General features: G+C 37.5%; 1 protein-coding gene across 2 annotated transcripts in view; it reads right to left on the reverse strand.

The window, feature by feature from the left end:
- Positions 1-24,150, reverse strand: part of LOC131164712 (aspartate--tRNA ligase, chloroplastic/mitochondrial) — a 68,160-nt gene that overhangs the window by 37,358 nt on the left and 6,652 nt on the right. For both annotated transcript variants that reach the window (XM_058122131.1, XM_058122130.1), the window contains exons 3-5: positions 23,095-23,204; positions 16,161-16,272; positions 15,934-16,005 (exon numbers count right to left, since the gene is read on the reverse strand). In XM_058122131.1, the coding sequence (XP_057978114.1) occupies positions 15,934-16,005; positions 16,161-16,272; positions 23,095-23,204 (294 nt within the window). The remainder of the gene's footprint in view (positions 1-15,933; positions 16,006-16,160; positions 16,273-23,094; positions 23,205-24,150) is intronic.

Raw genomic sequence — 24,150 nt, forward strand, 5'->3', positions numbered from 1 at the left:
AAACAAGTAAGATATCCACGCAAGGAAAGGGGACTGCTCAAACATCAGGCTGGGGATGCCCGTACGCATGCAATTTTGTATACATAAATATTAAGTGTTTCACATGTATGAATGTCTAATTGATTTGCTTATTTTTTGACCTATCATGATATGAAACATATGATTTGGACATGGTCAATGTAGCTGTGCACTGAAAAGGGAATTCTTATTCAGAGTATCAGAAAAAAAAAGCCAAGTTTTGAATTTCAGATGAAAAATAATTTTTTCATGGATTTTTTTTAGACAATAAAAGAAAATGTGCTGAGAAAGAAACAACAGCAATTACAACATAGTAGAGGATAAGAAATACTCGAAAAGAGAAAATGCTAAAAAAACAAAAACAAAACAAAAAAAAGAGGGGGGGGGGGGGGGGGGGGAGAAAACTCATCACTTCTAAACAAGAAAACCCATTTTCAGTCCCTTGCCCTCATAATCTGTTCTTGTTGCAATTCAAAGAACACTGTAAATTTGCTAATTCAGGCTGGCCTTGCGTCACCTTACTAATACCACCATCCAAGTGAACTTTTCCTGCAGGATAAGACAACCACATTTCCATCTTATCCATCAACTGTTAAGTTTCAATATTCTTCTCACTGACCTCCCCCACTGGGGTGGGTAAAAATTCCATCCCCACATTGATTCCTCAGCAAATCTTCACCGAATCCATCCTCATCAAAAATAGAAACTCCCTCCAAACCTTCAGGCGAATATCATGGCACATAATGAATATCCCCAAGTAAATCAAAAGAAAAAGAAACATAATGGTTCATGAACCTTATCCAATTATAGACCACCATCACAGAAAAATCACTATCAAACTCACTCTCATTGTCCAATACATTACGTCATTTTTTTTTCTCCTCAATATTATTTGCTTTTTTACCTTTTTTATCTGCACCAAACCTAACTCTGAATAGTCCTTCCTTTATGCTATATGTTTTCATAAAAAACAAATCTATTAATGAAATAAATAATTGCAACAGACGGTGGATAAGAAATCCTCTCAATTAAAACATAGAACTAAAAGACTAAAATCTATTTGCTTCCCTTTACACAATATAAAAGTTTCCATTCATATTTCTTAACTTACCCACAAGTCAGAAGTCATTTAATTATTAACAAGAGAATTTTCCTTCTCCAGTCTCTTCCTACACTGCAGGTCGATGAGTATACACCTGAGTAAAATTGGCCTTTCTTACATGCCTTACCAGCATTTCTCACATCACAGCCCCATGATTTGCAATCCACATCCATACACATGCTCTTACAGACTCAAACCACACCCGGGTCACTAGTAGATTGACACTCCTGCTCCTTCCAGAACTTCCCACCACCAACAACCTCCAAGGGTACTTCTCTAGAGACCTCATTGGTACTATGCCCACTTCTTTTCCTGCTCCATTTGACCCACCAGAAAAAGATTTAGCATACCAGTTGACCCACAAGAATCCACCACCCCCCCCCCCCCCAAGGGAGTGATTTTGCTCCAGCATCTATGCATTCTCAAATTCCATTGCATGAACTTCACCAAAAGTCCAACTCTCAAATGGATAACAGTGGCAGTTACAAGAACTCTTCTTTGCAGCTGCATGCCAGCTCTTTGAGGCTCACCACAACTTGAAGCCACATGCAGACATCCTAGCTTTTATGCAAAGTTCTTTTTGGTCAAGAGCATCGGCCTTCAATACAACATCCTATTCACAATTAAAACATTTTGAATAGGGGCTGTTTAGTATCACTATCAAAAATTATGAAAATGAAAACCTGAAATGGAGACTGATACGAGAAAATAAAAACTAAAAATCTTGCAACCTATTTGGTTAATACTACCAAAATTATAACAAAATTAAAAACCTAATAGAACTCATGTTCATTTTTGTCCTTGAATCAAATAACAATTAAAAAATATGATTAATATCATAAAAAAAATGCAAAAGAATATGACTTGTAAAATATTATAATAAAATAGAAAATAATTATAATTGTTTTATTTGACTATTATATTTTCTAAACTCATTTTTCCGTGCTCAAGGAAGAGTCATGAGAAATGGTATAAATGATTTTTTGAATAATTTTTATCATTTTTTAAAATTTATAGAAATTTTATATATTTTGTATTAGTTATATTGTAAATTCACACGGTCATTACATTTTAATTTTAATTTAAAAATGTGCAAATAATGAAAATTTTAATCCACAAAATTTAATTCTGGATTTTGAAGTATTGAAAATCATAAAACTTGGTTTTCAGTTTTTACAAAAACATAATAGAAAACCAGTAATAATAACAAACGAAGTTTATAACTCATTATCTTCACTATACAGCAATACGGGTTTTCACCGGTGTTTTTAAAGGCTCGATCGAGGTGAGCCTCAAGGCAAGGCGTGCCTAAAACGCCTTGAGGCTCAATCTAAAATACCAAATTCCAAAAATGCTAACGCATTACATGATAAGGGTTACACATTTGTACAAAAGGCGTGCCTTTTGCACCTTTTTAGTTGAGGCTTACGCATTTTGGGTGTGTGATTCTCATGTAAGAATTGGCTAGAAAATTTTAACTACATGTTTGTATGAAAAGAATGTCATAATATGAGTTGATTTCTAAAACTCTTGAACCTCAACCTTTCCAAAATAACTGAGAGTTATATCTTAGATCACAAAAATAGTTTGAACTTTTTAATTGTATAGCTATCTCTTGTCATGATTTATGTCTTGAATTCAAGTTAGCATTTTTAAATGGCCTACAAGTAGTTTGCAAAGTATATCTATTTTTTAACACTATATTTGTGATTTTCTTATTTTTATTATTTTTAAAATATATATAATTTATGTACACATTTTTATCTAAAAATAAAATTCTCAAAAGGCTTACATTCCAACACCTTAAGGTTTACGCCTCACTTCTTAAGGGTTAAAATACCTCGCCTTATGCTTTCACATTTTAAAACATGAGTTTTCCCAATGTAAAATTGACATAGCAAATGGAAAAAAGAAATGACACCCAGCAGCCCCTAAGCCAGGCCATCTCAAATCCTTTACTACCCAAAAATCTGGCCCCAAGCCTGCAATCGCCAAACAACCCCAACCCTCTCCACCCCATCTTCGATGCATTCAGCATTCTCAGCCCCCATAACAAACTTCTGTCATGGGTGCCATAGCCCACATACAAAGAAGCTTTTCTCTCTGGTAGCAATGGAAGAACAGGCTACTGTTGCACCTATATCACACAAACACATCATGCACAGATCTCATCATTTTCTTTCGTCACTACCTAGCTCCATGAACAAACACCCTGCTGTAGCCCTTCATCTATGCCACTGAGACCAGCGGGAAAATCCCCAACCTGGGCACAGAATTCTTGTATGAATCCTCACCATCCATCCCCACCAAGAACCAACAATGAAAATCATTTCCCCTTTCATCCATCCCTAGTTTCGTTGGTCGAATCACCAATCAGTATCTCATGCTAACAAATCTAACACTTTGCAATCCCCTTCCCAACCTGCCAAAGATCAACTTGAATCCATCTGAGAACTACTTTGCAACCATTAAAGAGAACCTCGGCCACTAATTATGAGTCGGGTTAAGTACAAGCAAAAAATCACCCTTTTCCCACTTCGTCCAGTCTCAACACAAAGGATCTTCCCTTCAATCCAAACTGATCATATACGATCTCTTCCTTTCATGCATTACATTAACCATGATAATGTAGAGCAGCTACAGAAGAAGAGAGAGGAACGTCACAAGAGAGAGATAATGTAATAATTGACAGTACTATCATTCAAAATGAAATTCTTAGAGCACAAGCTCGATGCATCAAATGCAACAACAGTGAGTTTTTTTTTTTTTTGTAATAAAAGAAGAATTCATTAATAGAATAAGAATATATATCAAGAAAAATAAGACATCTCCTTAACAAGATCTGGAAAATCCAGATAAAAAACACAAAAGAACAACCTGCACACTAAGAAACAAAAGAGAAAAACCATCACAAACAGTCCCAACACATAACGCCAATCGTGCTGAATATCAGAAAAGCTCAAATTCCCTTATCCCACACACCAAAGAGAAGCCAAATAATGTGTCCTTTCCCAAACCAGAAACTGAGCCGACTTCTTCCCTAGAAAAATGCGCCCATTACCCTCCATCCACAACCCTCCAAAAACTGCCCAAAAAAAAAAAAAATCCAAAGCACTGCCCTTTCCTTTTTCCTTCCAAATCCAGCAAAAGACACTGCTGAAAAATCCTCCATTGTCTTCGAACTCACCCAACATTCGCCTAAAATACCAAATAACTTATTCCAAACACTCCAAGCGTAGCCACAATGAATGAACAAATGCGATGAAGATTCTGAACAATTAAAGCAGAGAACACATATGTCCAGAGATATAGCCTTCAAAGGTCCCCTAACCTGCAGCAAGTTATTGGTAATATATCTATCAAGTGCAACCAACCAGAAAAAAGCCTTTAAAGGGGACTTTTGCCTTCCAAATGGAACTATAGAGAGAAAAAGATAAATTCGACCTATTCAAAAAATCACAAAAATATTTGCACAAACAAAGCCCTGAAGGATCCAGCGACCAAGACTGCCTATCCTCCTCTAAAGAAAAATTATAGTTATTCAACAAGGCAAGCAAAGAGGATAGCTCTCCTATCTCCCTGTCATTTAACGATCTACAGAAGTGGAATCCCAAGAAGGCAAAGAGCCACCTGGATCAACAACAAAAGAAAAATAGACTCATCCAACCCTGAACTTATGCAAAAAAGCGTGGAAAAGAGGTGGACAAAACTACATTCCCCAATCAAGGATCTTTCCAAAACCGAATATTACTACCTCTACCCACCAGGAATTTATTATGGTGAATCAAAAGGGGATAACTCTGAGAGATAATTTTCCATAGACTCTCCGAGGAACATCTAAATCTCAAACTAGTATCCCACCCATTCTCATCGAATCCATACTTGATTTTAACAACCAAATGCCACACGAAAAAATTCTCTAGTGGAAACCGCCAAAGCCATTTAGCCAAAAGGGCCGTGTTTTTAGACACTGGATTTCCAATACCCAAACCACCCTCCTGTTTAGACCTACCCACCACTCCCCAACTAACCAAATGATCCCTACTACCCCCATCCCTGACCGTAAGAAATCCCTCATTATCTTCTCAATATTAGTAGCAACCCCCGCCAGAATCTTGAAAATCGGAAGAAAAAATAAAGGGACACCAGAAAGTCAAGCCTGCATAAGAGTAGTTCCACTGTCCAATCTCTTAAAAACCCTTTACACAATAGAATCCCAAAAACTAGCAGATCTAGGGTCACCTTCCAAGGGAACCCCAATATAGGGCAGTGCCATTCCAAAACACTACACCCACCTCCATAGATAGCACCCTAACATTCTCAAAAAAAACAAATTGACAGCCACGATACTGCTCTTACACATATTAATCTTAATCCCAGAAACCTTTTCAAAAACATGAACAAGACCCAAAATATTCTTGAAGGATGGTTTATTGTCCTCTAGAAAAAAAATAGTATCATCAGCAAACTGAAGGAGTGAAACCTTGAACCCCTCTCTCCCCACTTCCAAGCCTTTCCCTAAACCTCAATCCACTGGCCTATCCACCATCCTACTCAAAGAATCAGCCACTTAAACAAATAAAAACAGGGAAAGAGGGTCACCTTGCCTAATCCTTCTTGTAGCCTTTAACCAAGATTTAGACTAATCATTTACTAATACCGAGCAGCTCACATTATGCAAACAGCCTCAACTACAGCACCATCATCTCTCGCCAAACCTCTTCCTCACAAAGATCTTATCCAGAAATTTCTAATTCATTCTATCAGTCTATAATAAGCTTTCTCAAAATCCAACTTAAAGATGATACCTTCTTTTTCCTTCTCTGAACATCCTCCACAACCTCATTAGCAACCAAAATAGCATCCACAATTTGCTTACCCCCCCCCCCCCCACAAATGCACTTTGAGCGTTAGAAATAGTCCTATCAAGCACCATACTCAACCTATTAGCTAACACTTTAGTGATGATCTTATAAACACTGAAAACTAAGTTAAATAGGTCAATAGTCTAAAATCTTAATAGATTTTATTCTTCTTCGGCATGAGAGTTATGAAAGTGGGATTGATACTCTTGCTCAAAATCCTATTCCTGTAAAATTCATTAAAGACCTTAAGCAAACCATCCTTAACCACCTTCCAACAATCTTGGTAGAAAGCCATATTAAAGTTGTCAGGTCCTAGAGCTTTATCCCTCTCCATCCCAAAAGCCATGGGCCCTCACTTCCTTTTCCTCAAAAGGTCTCTCCAACCAACCCACCTCTTCACCAAATAAACAGTCCCAATCTAATCCGTCAATCATGGGACTACTAACATCCTCCTCAAAATACAAATTAGGATAAAACCCAGTGATTGCAATTTGACTCTGATCGGTTATAATGACCCCCCTATCCATTTCCACCTCCCTGATCAAATTCTTCCTCATTTCCCTTATCACCATCCTATGAAAAAATCTAGAATTACAATCCCCATCTCTTATCCATTTAAACTTTTGTCTCCTGCCTCCAACTTCTCATTTCCTTGAAAATCACCTCTTTCAATTCATTCTTCAAAGATACTCTTCGCATCTCTTACTCAATTGATAGAGCATTATCTTCTTCCTTCCCAACTAACTCAACCAACTCTCCTAAGATACTAACCTCTCTAAACCTTAAGTCTTTGAACACCTCCTGACCTCCCTATTCCATTCTTTTAACTTCTCTTTTAACCTATCATGAATCTAAAGTCTTCCCAACCCCCCTCAACATCCTCATTCCAAGAATTCCTAACTAAGGGCTGAAAGGAATCATGATCCAACCACATGTTTTCAAACCTAAAAGGAGTAGGTCCCTAGGCAACCTTCCTCAATTCCAACAAGATTGGAAAGTAGTTAGAAGTGGGCCTAGGTAAAAAAGATTGAGAGAGGTTAGGGAACTTGTCCACCCATTCTGTACAAAAAAGGAATCTATCAAAAGCCAACTCGCCACTGCGCTATCCCCACCCACCGACCACGTAACATTAGCATTATGAGGAAGGTCTCTCGAACCACACTCCCTAACAACGGAGTCATAACTCGGCAAAGCAGCAATAACTCTATCACCTCCTTTCTTCTCTCGAGGAAACCTCAATGCATTAAAATCACCTCCCACAATCCACTTAGGAGCACAAAAGTCGTACACATAACCAAGTTCATCCCAAAAAGAGCTCTTAAGGGTTGATCTAGAAGGACCATAGACCAGCAAAACCCACCACTGACCTTGGCCTCTCACATCTACTAAAACAAAAGGAGAGAAAAAACCTACTAGACCATCCACTTTAACAAAGCAAGTATCCCACATTACCAATATACCAACCGCTAACCCTCAAGAAGGTATAAAGGCCCAATCCTTATTGCAACCTTCCCAAATTCCTTTAACAAACCCCCCATCAACATTCTCAAAAACATAACAAGGGAGTATCTAAGAAGGACCTTTTTAATTAACTCCCTCTTTCTAAAATCTCCTAGCCCTTTAACATTCCAGCTAATGATTTTCACAATTGCATATGTTTACCTCCCTTCCCAATTCCCTTCCCTCCCCCATAATTAATAGAAGAAACCAAATTCTTAAGTTCTTTCTGCACCTACCTTTTTTTCACTTATAAGTTCTAGGAATCGATGGCAATTTCACCTCAACCCCTACTAGACTAACTAATTTCAAACCCAAGTCCTCAAGGAATTATTTGGATATGAAATGTCTCTCTCACTGCCCCTCAAGCCAATACCAGATGTGTTATCCCCAGAAGAACCCTCCGTATGGCATAAAGTGTCAGAAGAAACAACAAATTGAATAGGAAGGGGAAGAACACCTTTTCCAAATTTGGGCGAGTTCATAATAGCATAGAAAAAGTTGCCTCTTCATCAATACCCCTTTTTTTACCAAAGGAATATCAACAAAGTCCACCGTCTCATAATTAGACTTAGGGATAGAGGACAAAGACCCCTTATCAATTCTTTCATCTAGTTTAAATTGTGCTTAATATCATTAATACCCCCTTGCGCAGTTTTTTAGAACAATTGAATACACTCTTCCCCAAACAATTTTGTGCTTTCTGTAAGTTACTCTATCCTAAAGATTCCACTTCCTCTACTATGGAGTTTTCGTCTATTAGCTGAGCCAAGGCTTCCTCTACATATAAGGCTAAATCAGCTCTCAATTGATCCACCAAAAACTCCTTCTCAAATTGACAAAAGTTGCTCAAGTCATCTTCCATATCGGATACCTCCTCTATCCCCCACTCTCAGGAATCTCTGACTCCCTTTCTAATGTCCCACCGGTTGGATCGAAAGATGGATCAATATTGAGCAGTGCATTTCTCAAATTCTCCTCCATCACCTTCGAGTCTTCCAAACACTATACTTTTAATACCTCTCCATTCAACGTTCCTTAAGAGCTTTGCCCACCCTCCCTTTCTAACTTTCGCCCCAACTCCAATCCACCTAGTTTACTCATTTGATCGCTAGAAGGGGTACTCGCTTCATAAGTCTCATATTCTTAGAGCTGGAAAAGGTATTGGATCCTCCTCCTAAATCGCTGTCAATACCACATTAATTTTACCCTTTTCAACCCATCTACGAACGGCCCTTCTGAGACCATTATTTAAATGCCCATGTTTGCGGTCCTCATTACCATCATTAATGGAGAAATTACTCCTTAATTGCCCAATTCTTCTTTGCTTTATCGGGTGCTCTTTGACAACTTCAAAGAATGATTAGTTATCCAAGAGCCTCTAAAAAACGTTCTATTTCTCCAAGGTCTGCTCTAGATTAACTACATTCTTGGAGACACAAACTGCACATCTCATAATGTGGTATTCCTTAAAGCCAAAAGATAACTTCATCAAGGCTTCTAAAAATTTGTACCTTTTCTCACTCTAATTCCCTTCTAGGACACGGAGTACCTACCTTTGTCCTCCAAGAGGCTACTTCTCAATACAAACAAACCTACCCCTCTCGTTGCTCCTTAGTTTTATACGAATCCTACCTCTCTCTCTATGGAAAAAGCATCCCCTGCTCACCCATTTGCTAATTTTAATAGGCCCAAACAAAACACCCCCAGGGATCTCAAGATCCATAAGAACTCCTTTTTCAGTAAGATATAAGAGAAGAATCTCCCTACAAATTTAGATAGCCTGAAAGCTTAACTATTCAAGCGGTTTGCGCTGAATTTTTCTCTCAATTTTCACAATAGCAAGTCCAACCATCCCCTTCCCTCCTCCCATGCCCCCAAGCAATTAGGCAACCAGAAAAGCAAACAATGTACCACTAGGCGAGAGAGCACAAACAACCAACAAGTTACTAAAGCAGAACACATTAGGCGAGATGTACAAAAGCCTCCCAAAGTCAAGGTAGGAAGCTCATGAAGCCCTACTAATGATTAGAAAGAAATCTAGTGGGGTTGCAATACCATCTCTAACGCTAAAAAGCTCCAAACAAATACTCTCGAAGGCAGGACCATCTTTAACTTTGAATGTTGAAGAAGAAGACCAAGCAAGAGTCACTGAGACTAGAACATTGGAATCGCTGAGATTGACTGCTCCTGCTCGATTCTAACAGCCAAGGAGGATTTGCTGCAATGATATGCTAGAGTTCAGTAGAGGCAAATCTCTGGAAGGAGTCAAGATAAGAAGACGATGCAAGGTTTTAGAAAGCAACCCCTCTGATTGACGAAAATGGAACTACAGGTCACTAGCTTTCACGAAATAAAATTTCGTGAGTTTTGCGACCTCAAAGGACGGCAGGGATGCAGTGATGACCACCATGATGTCCTCTACGATCGTTTCTAGGTTTTTTAAGTATCGACCTTATTCCCCCGATAAAGGAGGACAATCACAGAGGATTGGGCACTAGGTGGAGCTTGGGTTCAAGTTGATACTGACGATGAGGATGGAAGAACGACTACAATGGAGGAGAATTGACTGTGCTTTGGAAAGGTGAGCTAGGATATACTTAGAGGAAGGATATGTCATTCTCGAGGACTCGAGGGCTCCGAAATTTCTCCCTAATGCTCGAATTTTCTTATGGCTAAAATGCAACAACAGAGAGTGACACTTGATAAAGATTTTTTGGCTAAATGTGAGTTGCTATTCTTGAGTTGTTTGAAAATCCAAATTTTTGTTATTGAACTTGATTTTTGGATTATCATTATTTTAAAATTTTGACTTTAATTATTTATATTGAATCCAACTAGGGGATATTTACTTATTTACATGTATATATTAAGCAAATGGGGATAAATACTTTAACAACATTTACTCAAAAAGGTATTAATGGTAATACAAAAATAAGTACCTATGTGTTAAAATGTGTGTTAAATGCTGCTCTTTTCTGCTATAGTGCATGCACATTGCAGTCAGGTATGACTAGACCACCCACCCTATGGTGATAGCTCAACCAATCAAGATAAAGGACTAAGTTTTCTAAAGACTAGTCAGGTGACCACTCCAAAACTATAGGTGCCACCTCCTACTTGCTTTATCACTAGTTCAGCAACTCCTTGTTTAAAATTCCAATTCAAACATTAAAATTTGTCAATTGATACTTAGGTACCAAGTGAGAATTAAAAGGGGGGCAAAGAAATTTGAAAGAATTCTCTGCTAATAAATCAGTAAATTGATACTCAAGTACAAGTGAGTGATTCTGATAAGCTTTTACAAAAGCTTTTCTCGAACAAGGTGACAATCAACTTTAACGTGCTTAGTTCTCTCATATAAAAACTAGGTTCTAGTATAAGCCATGGCCCTACTTAACTATAAACATGACCTTGCATATATAATATATTTCTTATTCTTCCAAGACACCAAGTTTTCACCAACAATAGAGACTACCTAGTTATGGATCTTCTATCAAAAGGAGACCATGCTTGGTCTACATTTATACATCCGTAAAGAAAAAACACGAGTATGACCATGATCTTGTTACAGAACACTACTACTAATTGCACCATTGAGATATCTCAAAATGTCGATAACAACATTTCATTGACTAATTTCAGGAGAGTCTAGGAACTGACTAACAAAAGTAGTTGCAAAAGAAATATATGGCTAGTGATCATAAGATAATTCAACTTTCCAACTATTCTCCATGTGTTCAGCAAACAATTCACCTGCATTTGTCATTAATTTATTTTTAGGATCCATGAGAGTATTTAGTACAATTTCAATAACTTACAATCCCACAAAATTATGGATATATTTCCTTGACCTAACAACTACGAAGGTCTAACTACCTTAATTACCAAGAAATACTGCAATGGTCCAAAATCTTTAGTTTGGAACATTTTTAGCAAGACTTCCTTTAGATGATCAATCCCATGATAATCATCACCTATGATTACAATATAACAACAACAACAAACCAAGTTTCAAGTCCCACTAAGTGGGGTCAGCTACATGAATCCTTTTCCATCAATTTACACAACCATGGGCACTTTTCCTCCAAAAAATTCAGAGTTATTATTAAATCCTTACTCACTAACTCATTCCAAGTTATTTTAGGTCTACCCCTACGCCTTCTACTAGCCCTCACAATAACTAGCTCACTCCTCCTCACTAGTGCAATATTCAGTAGCCCTCCCTTATCTTATCTTCTACATAAGCTACGCTTAACTTACCGCAAATATGTTCATTCCTTAATTTATCTTTTAACATTATACCACTCATTCACCTTAGCATTCTCATTTCGTCAACTTTCACTTCTTGGATTTGTTGTTTTTCAATTATCCAACATTCTAATCCATATTAGCATAGCTAGTCTTACAACCATCCTCTAGAAGTTCCCTTCGAACTTTAAGGGTACTCTACAATCACACAACATGCCCAAAGCACTTCTCCATTTTTCCTAACCCCGCTTTAACTTTGTCTATTACATTTTCTTCAACTTATGATTATAGTATCATCCACATAAAAAAAATCAATAAACTTCCAACCAGTAATATGATAGTAGAATATAGAATGATCTACCTCATGTCTCCAACTTCAATAAGTCTCTCAAACCACAATGTAGAAAAAAAATTTAAGCCATATAAATACTTTCCAAATGGCACCAACTCGGACTCTCCCTGAGCAACGAATTCTTTTGCTCCATGAACTTCCTCATGACGATCATGAAGGCATTCTTTTGCTCCAACACATGTAGAGACCAATGAAAACTAGCAGCAAAAAAGAGAATCAAACACACATGTGATTTTAGCCATTAATGAATGAGTTGCATTGTTGGACTAATCAATCCTTCAACTTGTCAGCAAAACCATCACGCAGGAAGCATGACAAGTCACAAGTATCAATGGCCTGCAAAGCATACATCTTCATCCACTGTAAGTTTGTAACTCCATTCATAATAAAACAAAGCTTTAAATATAAACCTTAGAAGAGAGATGGATGACAATGTTGTAACAAAAGTATAGTAGAAAGGGGGCAAAGAATCATAAGACTCAAAGTTAGAGATATCATGTTGAGTACAAGTGTGTTTTCCTTTCTGAACAGCAATAGGAAGGCATGTATTAGGATGGAGAGGATTTGAAGAGGAGGGTGAAGCACTGAAAATGGTTGCTTCTCATTTGCTATTGCCATGTATGTACCTGCAAAGAATGATGATTCACACAACAAGAAAGATGAAGCAAAACAGAAGAGTCAAAGGAATGAGAGTTAGGCAAAGATAGCAACCCCAAGTCAGGAAGTGAAACAATATTAGGCTAGGGAAAGGAGTCAACAAGGTATTTTGCATTCAAAGACCCTAAGTAACGTGGAGTGGACTAAAACAAAGTCACGCCAAAGAGACAGACGAAGCAAAGTAGGATAGTAATATCTATACCCTTTTTAAGAACGAGAATACCCCACGAAAGGGACACAAACAAACATGCAAGGAGGTAAAGACAACAGAGGTTCATGAGGAAAAAGACTCAATATGATATTTTTCCGCTAAGAACAAATAAAAGCTTTCTATTGATAAGATAGAAAGTTTTAAGGATTGCATCACCTCAAAAAAACTTTGGCCACATTCATTTGAAATAAGTAGGTACAACAGATGCCAAAAATATGTTTGTTCTGTCTTTCAACAACTCCATTTTTTTGTGGAGTTTGAGCACAAGATGACTAGTAAAGTATGCTTGAGTTTCCCTTATAGGTAGTGAATTGAGTAAAATATTCTTTTGCAATATATGTCACTGTAAAGAACGCGAATAGGTACATTAGATGGAGTTTCAATCTTAGAACAAAGGCACAAAATATAATGACCTAGAACAATCTTTCATTAAGTGAAGCCAAGATCCTTGAAAGGTCATCAACAAAGGTAACAAAGTAACAAAAACCGCACATAGAAAGAACACAATTATGACCCCAAATATCTGAACAAACTAACAAAATAGTTTTTGATTCAAGAAGCCAAAAAGACACAACGATGATTTCCCAACTAACATGACTCATACTCTAGATCAGACAAATGACTTAAACTAGAAGAAATGACTCGAAGAAGTAGCTATTTCAACTTTTCCAAGGAGGGATCACCAAGCTGAAAATGAATCTAAAGATGTATAACTATAGCAAAAGATGAAGTAGAAGATGAGTTAGAAGACAACAAATTAAAGTAGTATAGACCTTGAGCTTCATTCCTCTCCTATTGAGACAAACAAGCCCCTCTCTACAGTTGGCTTCAGGCAACACTATAGTGGAACGTAGGATTGTGCTACGTCTTATTATTGAAATATATCTTACCATATTTCTTATGGGATATGATAGATTTAAGCATGCTTAGATATTACTTTATAGAAGAATAGTGTTCATGCTTTTACATTTGCAATTAGAAATTGATACTAAACTATTCTTGCATGTCATCTTCATAATACATGAGTGGAATTGGCAAACACAAAATCATTCATATTATCATGTACAAATTACATGTGTATGTGTGACCCAGCTCTAGTTCTTCTTGATGATCTGGAGGAGTGGAATTGCTGCAGCATGAATTTCTAAAGGCATCTCGTGTTAGGGAGTGGCATTGTGGCTAGATGAATATGCACTCCACAGCCAGCTTAACAATATCACATGATCTGGCCAAATCGCATGTCATGGTAAGGAAATCAGCACCACATATTCTAGGGATGGGCCACCTCTCGTCCTATCACAAGAGGGGTGTTGAGGGAGTATTTGTACGTATAAGGACGCATGTTGGCATGTGCTTCTAATACATGTTATTGCATCCGGCGACAAGTCAAAGACAAGGCAAGATTTTGCCCACTTATGACTACTTCCTTTTATTATTGTGGAAGCTACACATCATATTCCCTAGTATCATTTCCCTCAAGGTTGAAATTTTCATGTCATGTTTCCTATCATGCCATACTACAACATGAAATGTTTGTTTTGTTCACAATGAACATGGGCATTTCTAAATATAGTAGAGGAAATTCTTCCTGAGCTAATGTGCTAACCCATTCTTAGAATAGCAACATTTTAGGTACTGTTCAACAAGAGCATGAGACAAAGTAAATAGATACGATGTGGTTTTGGGAAGTCTTCCTAGCATAATGATTTTCTGTTGTGTTGTAATCACTTGTGTATAGTAAGTGAAATTATATATTTGGCATTTTCCGAGTGATGCATGCAACAACCACAATGTGGATTCTAATGTTCATATAAGCACTTGTACTTTAACTTCATTAAAAATTAGTGCCTAAACCCTTAATTTTGAAATTATGGACGATTGCATCCATGTTGTCCGGTGTCAAAATCCACGACTTGACACCCTAGACACAACCCATGTTTGAGTGTACCATAAGATAGTGTTGTAATTATGAAAAACTGGTAATAATAAGATTACAAACAGGGCGTGTTCAGTGTAGGGACATGCTAAGATGCACCTGAGTTAACATATGTTATCCATATCTGACGTAACCCCAATTTTAACCCAAATCAAAAAATAAAAATAAATAAATAAAATCCATCAAAAACAAGAATAGAGCAGTGCAGAACCCATTGGGTTCAGGTGAAGGCGGTATCCCTATATTCACCCAACTCAATTAAATCTCTCAATTTCTTTGAAGGATTGAGAATTGAAGAGAAATTTAGTAGAAAAAGACATTTCCAAGAAGTTTAAAAAAAAAAATGTACGGAGTAAATCTATTTATCGTAACTATGCTGCATTCCAGTTTCCATTGTGAAGATACTCTTTCACCAGCTCATAAAATGCAGCAATTATAACTAGATGGAAGATGACAATTACAAGGAAGGAAGTTCATAACAAAAACAGAAAGGAGTAAAAGGTGAAACGAAACAAAGCAATGCAAAAAATATGAATCATGTTCAGACTGGCTAAAAAAAAAGAGTAAAATAAAAATTTACATTGATTATTGACATATTACTTATAAAAATTTTATTTAAACTCACACTTCTGTCAACAAAATAGATGCACTCACACTTTTTCCAACAAATGCTTTTGCCCAGTTTTAAAATCTTAATCAAAATGCAAAGATTTGAGATAAACTATGTACTCCTAATGATTTTATTTCAATCCACATTTTTTTCCAACATAATGCATATTCATGATAAGGGAAACTATTTAATCCTAATGCAAATCATTACCTGACTAGGCTCTAGGAATTTAGGGTAAGCATAAATATTTTCTACCAATGGTATGAAAAAATTTTACATTTTTTTCCCTTCAAATCACACAAGACAACACCTTAAAAAAGAGAACATTGATCAAGACCAGATTATCAAGCAAAAATTTCCCAAACAAATTTACATCAGGGAAAATGGCCTCAAAGCAACTATGAAGGGAATGTAAAAATGTATAAGATGTGTACTTGAACTCTGGAGGGCACCAAATAATCTCGGGCACCTTCTGGTGTAGATCTGGAGAGTATTGGAGTTTCAATCTACCTTACAACCATGAAAAAGACACAATCAAGTCAATGTATGAACAACATAATACAATCAGAATCAAGATGAAGTATGAACAACATAATGTAACCAAACTAAAACCAATCTTTTAAAGTTAAAATCGAATACTTAAAACTTCACAGGATAGTACCTCCACAAACCCATGTACATCCTCCAGGTATCGTCGAATGAGCTTCACCACCTTATGCCGCAACATTATGTTGGAATTCATTTGCTGCCGGCGTAAATCAAGACACCTATATCTAAGAACATGTATCCCAGTTCTCTTAATCATTTGAGACTGCATGAGTGTACTCCAATTGAAAGACCCACAGACAATCTAAATCAGAAAAGAAATTTACAAGCTTTATGAGCAATAAAAGTTTTATTTTTATATATAATATATATGCTACATCCATCTACCCAATGGCCTACACCAGTGGCAGCCAAAAATACGTTCTAATCAATCAAATATGATAAGGGGCTAAGGGCAATAACAATCCAAAGAAAATATCATCCTGCGGTAAAACAAGGGAGGAGCAACGAATTTAGACATTAGGAAGATTTAAGGGTAAGGGCTTGTATTAAATAATGATGCTTAAGTTGCTTGCCATGGCCACCACTGGCTGCCCTACCTCTACTCTAGGCTGAAAATGGTTCCACAAAATATAAAAAAGCCCCTAGAAACCATAAAATCCTTCAATTATCAACACACATGCGGAAAAGGGCAAGAAAAACTTCTTTTAATTTCCAGACCAAACATTGAGCCAAAAATCTATCCTGTTACCGTTAACAACCACAAAGCCAATGAACTTTGAAAAAACATCCAAGTCTTGCGTAATAGCCTCCCAAAGGCCAACCCAATGAAAATTTCATACCTCTTTGGGGCACCAAACCCTTCAGCCTAAATATTTTTATCAAAAACCATCCTCTTCCAAAGACACTCATTTTACACAGAATTAAACACACCTTAAATTTCTAAGCAGATGTTCATCTGTCTCACAAAAAAATGGCATCAACAGCTTGGAACAAGTTACCCTATTCCAGATTAGCATATGCTCCCAGTCCCACTTTAAAGTCTTTAATAAAGCAATTTCCACAATTCCTTCCAAAATTCGAGTAAATGCATCATGATAATAATGAGCAAATAAGGCAATAAGGAAGGACCCCTTAAATTAACCCTCTTCAACTTTCAACAAAGCCTTTGGAGTTCTATTCACCAAAACTGATAATCTTATGGTAGATATGAAGTATTTGATTCACTCTCTTCACCTATTGCAAAATCCTCATCCTTATAATAAGAAATCCCAATTAACACAGTAAAAAGTTTTTTCAACATCCATTTTGCACAATGAACCAGGTTCTTTTCTTCTATGTCTAGAATCCATGCTCTCATTTACCAGTTGCTGCCAATGCTGCAGCCAAAATCCATCTAGCAGCGGCAAAATCATTCTGGGGCTCTGGTATCACTCTCCTAAACACCATTTTCAAGTCTCAAAGCAAGAACCTTGGCTAAGAGTTGACGCACACTGCCCACCAGGCAATTGCACCTAAAATCTCCAATCCTTTCACCCCCCCCCCTCTTTTGGAATTTAGGCAATAATATTGCATTCCAAAATATTTTCAAAACTGCCCTGTTCAAAGAATTCCTAAAAAGTAGCCTAACCCCTTTCACGATGTACGCTAACTCCTGAAGAAGGCCATGGACATACCCTCCAGCCCAGGATCTTTGTCCCTAGTGCAAGTGTTGAACAACCTCATCTTCATTAAAACACCTTTCCATCCAAGAGTTATCCTCCTCACTGATTGAGTCAAAATCTAACCATCAAGTTTGGGCCTCCAACCAGCAGAGTCTTTGTCCAAGGAATCAAAGAACTTCAGAATCCCTTAACAATATTCTCATCCTTGCTGAAGTTCAGCCCCTCAATGCCAGCTCTGATGACATGGTTGATCCTTCTATGTGAGTTTGCAACTTCATGAAAAAATTTGGTGCTATTTAACACCAGCTGATGGCTAAAGAGATCTAGATTTCTGACCCCAAAAAAATATTCTTTAATTAACAAATTTTTATACCTCTTCTTTGAGTATGTCCCTAACGCCTTTGTCTTCAAACAAGATGATACCATCCCTCTGGCTGTCTTTTACGCCCAGCTCCTTCACCTCCTGTAAGATCTGAGACAGCCTATATCCACCCTAACAAACACCTCCTAATTCCATATCTTCAAGTCAACCTTCAACTGTTCAGATTTCAGGGGCTATTTTCAATCATAATATGGAAAAGAAAAACAAAGGAAAACTGAGAATCATAAGAAAAAACTAAAAATTGAAAATCAACAACCTACTTGGTTAATATTCTCAAAACCAAAACAAATTTGAAATATAATTGGACACATGTTCACTTTTTGTCTTCGGATTAAATAACATTAAAAAATATGACTAGAATGAAGAAATGTGAAATAGTACAAATTAAAATATAACAATAAAAATTTGAAATTAACTACAATTGTTCTACTTGATTATTTTATTCTTAAACTCACTTCTTAGTGCTCCAATAACAATCTTTCTGTATATAAAATTGAAAATTAATGACAAATGCTCCACTTTCACTTCTTTCTATCCAAAAAATACGACTTCCCAATTCCACCACCGAAGATCTGCAAGCTTCTCTGACATTGTGCACAGCCAATCTGGTCCTCTCTCTCATTCAAAGCAACTTGAGAATGCCATTGGTCGTGAAAAGGAAATCTTTTGACTTGGTTCTTGACGGAGAACAAGTCGGTTTGCTCAGGATCACCGAATGCCATAAGGCCAAAATGTTTTCCATCTTCCTCGAGTTGAGAGAGACGAAGTGGTTACTCACTTCCTGGGTTGACATCTAGGCCAGTAACAAAACCCTACCTTGGTTTCAAATGAAGAGGAATGAGGAGAAAATCTAATGCTCCAACACAAAAAGAATGAGTTTGGCAGGTGTTACATAACGGGAAGCGGGTGTAACGACCGTGAATTTTTTTGAAGCACGCACAACCTTGTGCATACTAGTGTACTTGCATTTTTTAAGCTTTTTGCCCTTCTTAGAAAGAGTTTTAGTGTATTTTGGATCATTTAGTTCGAGTAAATAAGTTCTTTGGTAAGGGCAACAAGTTTGCATTTGTTTTAAACCACCATTGATAGAAAACTTAGGTGTGTGCGCATTTATGCTTCTCATTGTTCTTATCTGTGATAAATTCTTATGTGTGCTAAATTAATTAATAGAACAAAATACATTCTACACTCCATTAATCTATTAGACACATAAGACATACAAACAATACAAATATAAAATAGCTAGAAATGAAAGATGGTTGAAGTTGAAAAATATAGAACATAAATATCACATTACATTATCATCAAAATAAAATATTTACCAAACTACTATTTTCAAATTGTTAATTAATGCATCTATTGTGTAAGTATTTAAAGAAATAGTAAGTTTTGTATCATTGTCATCTTCATTATAATCTTTTCTCCCTCTCACCACATGGTATATTGAAAATGATTTATGAAAGAGAAGGAAAAGTGAGAAGAAAAAGTAAAAAATAAAATAAATTTTTTGGTGTAACAGTCCTGTAGCGGTTACGTAACGACCATAGCGGCCTTTATGTAACGATCGCGGTTCGTAACGGCCTCTAGGACCGTGATTTTTCTTCACACTGATTTCGCGGTGTGTAACAATATCGACAACCCAAAAAACCGTTACGTAACGGCGTTACATAACGGTCGCAACCTTTATTTAAAACCATGGTGGGGAGCCACAATGATGCCCTTATTTTCCTTCTTTGTAACTTCTTTATCCTCGCTATTCTCTCCATCTATTGTTTGAGATTCATCCACAATTGCATTGCTTCCTTCTCAAATACTGCATTAGAAGCCCCTAAGGACCTCCCAAAGCCCTAGAATATTTTCTTTACCCATCTAGAAGCCTCCTTTTGTCTGCACTAGATGACATTACCGCACTTCCTCCCATCTCACAAGAAGTAGGACTAATTTGGCTATAGGAGTGCAGGACAAGGGATCCTCCACACTTTTTTTTTTAATCTCCATTAGCACTTTGTTAATATCTCCTTCAGTTAGATCGCCTAATCCTGTTCTGCTTTAGTTTACCAAAATTAAACAATCCCTATGCTGGATACTCTTCAGCCCTATGTTCTACAAGCCTCCCAGCCCCATAGAAAAAAGGCTCAAAGAATCTTCTAGCATTTGAGAACCTCCAATTGCACTGAATCTTCTATCCTCAGCCAATTCCGCTTTTCCTACCACATGCAATGTCCCTTCTATAGAGGTTCAATTTCCTCAACTAAGCCCCTAGCCCTAGAATAAGAAACACAAGCTACTTTTTGAGTCCTATCTAAATCAGGCTTCATAAATCTCCTTATTCGCCTGACACAATACTGTTAGCAGTGGTGTAAGGAAGACATGATCACATGATAGATCTCCCTCTTTATTTATAATTGTGTCGTGTACATTGAAATGACCATCATACCATGCCGAAATAATTGAGAAAAAATTACTAATAACCGGAAACACTTCCCCTCAAGTTGAAGCGTAGATATCATATGGTCCTACCTTGTTACAAATGGGTTTAACCCGAGCTCGCCCCCCCCCCCCCCCCCCCCCGCGCGCCCGTCCACCCCCAGTTGGACCGTTAGTGAGTAAATCAGCACGTCAGAATTCAAACTTCACACAAGTGATAATAATGAGCTTTTGCCCATGTTTCTATGGGATAAAGTGACATTTCATCCACTCATGAAAATCTAGGTTGGAGGCAATATGAGTAGCAGCTTAATTATCACACATAACTCCATAGACTGAAAACGTGTAAAACCAAGTTCTTCCAACATGTTCTTTAGAAAAACCAGTTTTTCACATGTAGCGTCTGCCATGGCTCCTTATTCTGAATCAGCACTTCATTTAGCCACAATATTTTGTTTCTTACTCTTCCACATTATTAAGTTACCACCAAAAAATACACAATATCCAGTTGTAGATCTCAGGGTGACCCAACTCAATCAGCATCATATAACCTTGAATAGCAATGTGGACCCCTAATACAAGAGGCATCTTCCCTGCACCTTTTGAGGTACACAACATAGAATGACAGCATCCCAATGGATCTTTCGAAGAGATTCAAAAAACTGGCTGACAACACTTGTTGCAAGAGATATGTCTAGTCATGTGGGATTTCAACTTCCTAACAACTCCAATATCATCTAAGGTCAGCCAACAAATCACCCATATCAAGTAATAATTGTTGTTAGGATCCATATGTGTACATGCGGGTTTGGATCCCCAAAACCCAGTCTCATCTAAAAGATCAAGAACATGCTTCCTCTGTGACATGACAGTCCCATATGAGATCTGGAGACTTCTTAGTATTTTAACAAACCAAAATCTTTAGCCTAAACATTATCTAGATAGACCACTTCAGACTCTAGATGTTGTCATTAGCATCACCTAAAATGTCTGACTCCATATTAGCCTAGCAGGCCTCACCACTTCACCATCTTGGGTCTATTCCCCCTTCATGCATCCAGCTGCCCTATTAGCCCTTCCATTGATGTCCTTTGAAATATGAAAATGACATCTCCCTTCCTTAACCACCCTGTATCCAATCAGCTTTCAGTAATTGGGTGCATAAAGACCAACCTTTTCACCCTCTCACCCATCGCCGCATTCATCATCACCAATGCCAACTCTGACCACAATGGGGCTACCACCTTCCAGATTCCTAGCTCAAGCTCCACCATCACTAGAGCCCAAAAAAATCATGGGCTTTAACCAATTGTTTTGCCCAATTCAAATGTGTCTCCAGTCTAGATGCCTCATCTGCTCCCATATACCCCCCCCTCGACAAATATATTTGAAGATATCTTCATTTGACAACAAACCAGTAATCCATCACAAACATCCACATAGTTTTTTATTGAGCATTCACCTACCCACATCCTATTATGGGATACCACCAATCAAGCAGCAACCCCATCTTCGCTCTCTGTTATTTACACTCCTCTAGAATCCTCTTTTTTGCTACTGCTTCTGGAGATAACTGAAACATAAAGGCTGTCCATCATCTCAGAAGCCCTAAGTCCAGTCACCACTCGCCACACTCTGTTAGCCTATTCTTCAAAATCTTTCCTCAAAGGAACAGCATCAATGGCACCTACAAACTTCCCCAACTAGAGCCTTGCCCAAAAATCTTACCCTTGAAAAGCAACATTTGAGATTTATTTTTATGGACTCCGCCCCATTCTTCAAGTGAACTTCCAACTTATCACTGGGCCACTCTCCCTCTAAGCTACTTAATCATATGATTATCCTCCACAAAAACTGTGGTCACCTCTCCCTTCTTTGATGAAATCTTGAAAAACCAATTCAGAGGCTTCCACAGCCTCTTCTTCTCCTCACACAACAAATAGACACCTCATTTCCCTCTTCACAACTTTCCATCTCTAAGAAGCTGCTTCCCATCAAAAATCTTCCCAAGAACTCCAAAGATGTTATCTCCATCTCTACTCACATCCTCGAAGCCCTCAACATCTTTTAGCCTAGAAATCTTTGACAATATATGCAAATCCACCAAAAAAGTTTAAAAAAAAACCCCCCCTCCTATATAAAATCTGGCTGAAATACCCATATCCTCACTCCACAGTCCAAACTCTTCTTCTCTCAACACCGTTGATGTCAATGAAATTCATTGTTCTTTCATCAATCAAGACAAGAACCCATCCTTCAGCTCATCCATCCTTCCTCACATGTGAATGAAATCACAGATGTTAAACATATCATCAGGCAATCAGCAAGATTAAAAAACAATTAAGTACTTCACTTTTCATCAATGATTCAGATCCCAAAAGGATTTTGCTTTTGCCGCTCATCTGAGGTGCGAACCAAATGAAAAATCTAAATACAACATTTTTACTCTGTGAATGATGGATTAAATCAGTTAAACAGGAGCAGTAAACAGGTTAGAACACGTGACCATGTGAGTTTAGATCTCACAAACAATGCTAGCAAAAAAACACGCACACAAACAATCTCCAGAAAACTACCTCAAACGGATATCCTCTTTAACAAAATCTTTTGCATCATCTGCAACAGTAACCAAGAATGGGAGCTTAGATCTCACAGCATTCAAAACTTGAACATGTTCTGCAGCAACCTGTTGCACATATCCAGAATAACAGGTCATAATTCAGGAAAGACCATACTGAATCATTTGAACCATATATAGACATGATAAATTTATTTTAAAAAAATACACACAACAACAACAAACAACACAACAAAACCAAGCCTTAGTCCCACTAAGTGGGGTCGGCTATATGAATTATTTTCCTCCAATTTATGCGATCATGGACCATTTCTTTTGATAGATTCAAGGATATTAAATCCTTACTCACTATCTCCTCCCAAGTTATTTTAGGTCTACCCCTACCCCTTCTATTGCCCCTCACAGTAATTAAGTCACTCTTCCTCACAGGTGCACTATGCGGCCTACGTTGCAAGTGTCCATACCATCTAAGTCGTCTCTTCCTTATCTTATCTTCTATAGGAGCTACACCTAACTTATCACGAATATGTTCATTCCTTAATTTATCTTTCAATGTTATACCACTCATCCATCTAAGCATTCTCATCTCTGCAACTTTTACTCTTTTTTTTTTTTTTTGGATTACGCATCGGGTTTCCACGTGTCCGTTTTATAGTCCACGTGACTAATCCCATGCCCCTTAAAGCCGACCCCACAACTCCAAAGGGAGGTAAATTTCAGGAATTCAGGAGCGGAAACAAACTCGGGAGGGTTTGAACACCTGACCTCGTGAGAAGCACTCCCGCAACCGGCACTACCACCTGAACCACACCCTGGGGGTTGCAACTTTTACTTTTTGGATATTATGTTTCTTCCTCGCCCAACATTCTGATCCATATAGCATAGCTAGTCTTATAGTTGTCCTATAAAACTTCCCCTTCAATTTTAAGGGTATTCTACGATCACATAGCACACTTGAAGCACTTCTCCATTTTACCCAACGTGCTTTAACTCTATGCATTACATCATCTTTAATTTCTCCTTTAACTTGCATAATAGATCCAAGGTATCGAAA

The sequence above is a fragment of the Malania oleifera genome, chromosome 9, assembly GCF_029873635.1.
Source record: "Malania oleifera isolate guangnan ecotype guangnan chromosome 9, ASM2987363v1, whole genome shotgun sequence".
Classification (NCBI taxonomy): domain Eukaryota; kingdom Viridiplantae; phylum Streptophyta; class Magnoliopsida; order Santalales; family Ximeniaceae; genus Malania; species Malania oleifera.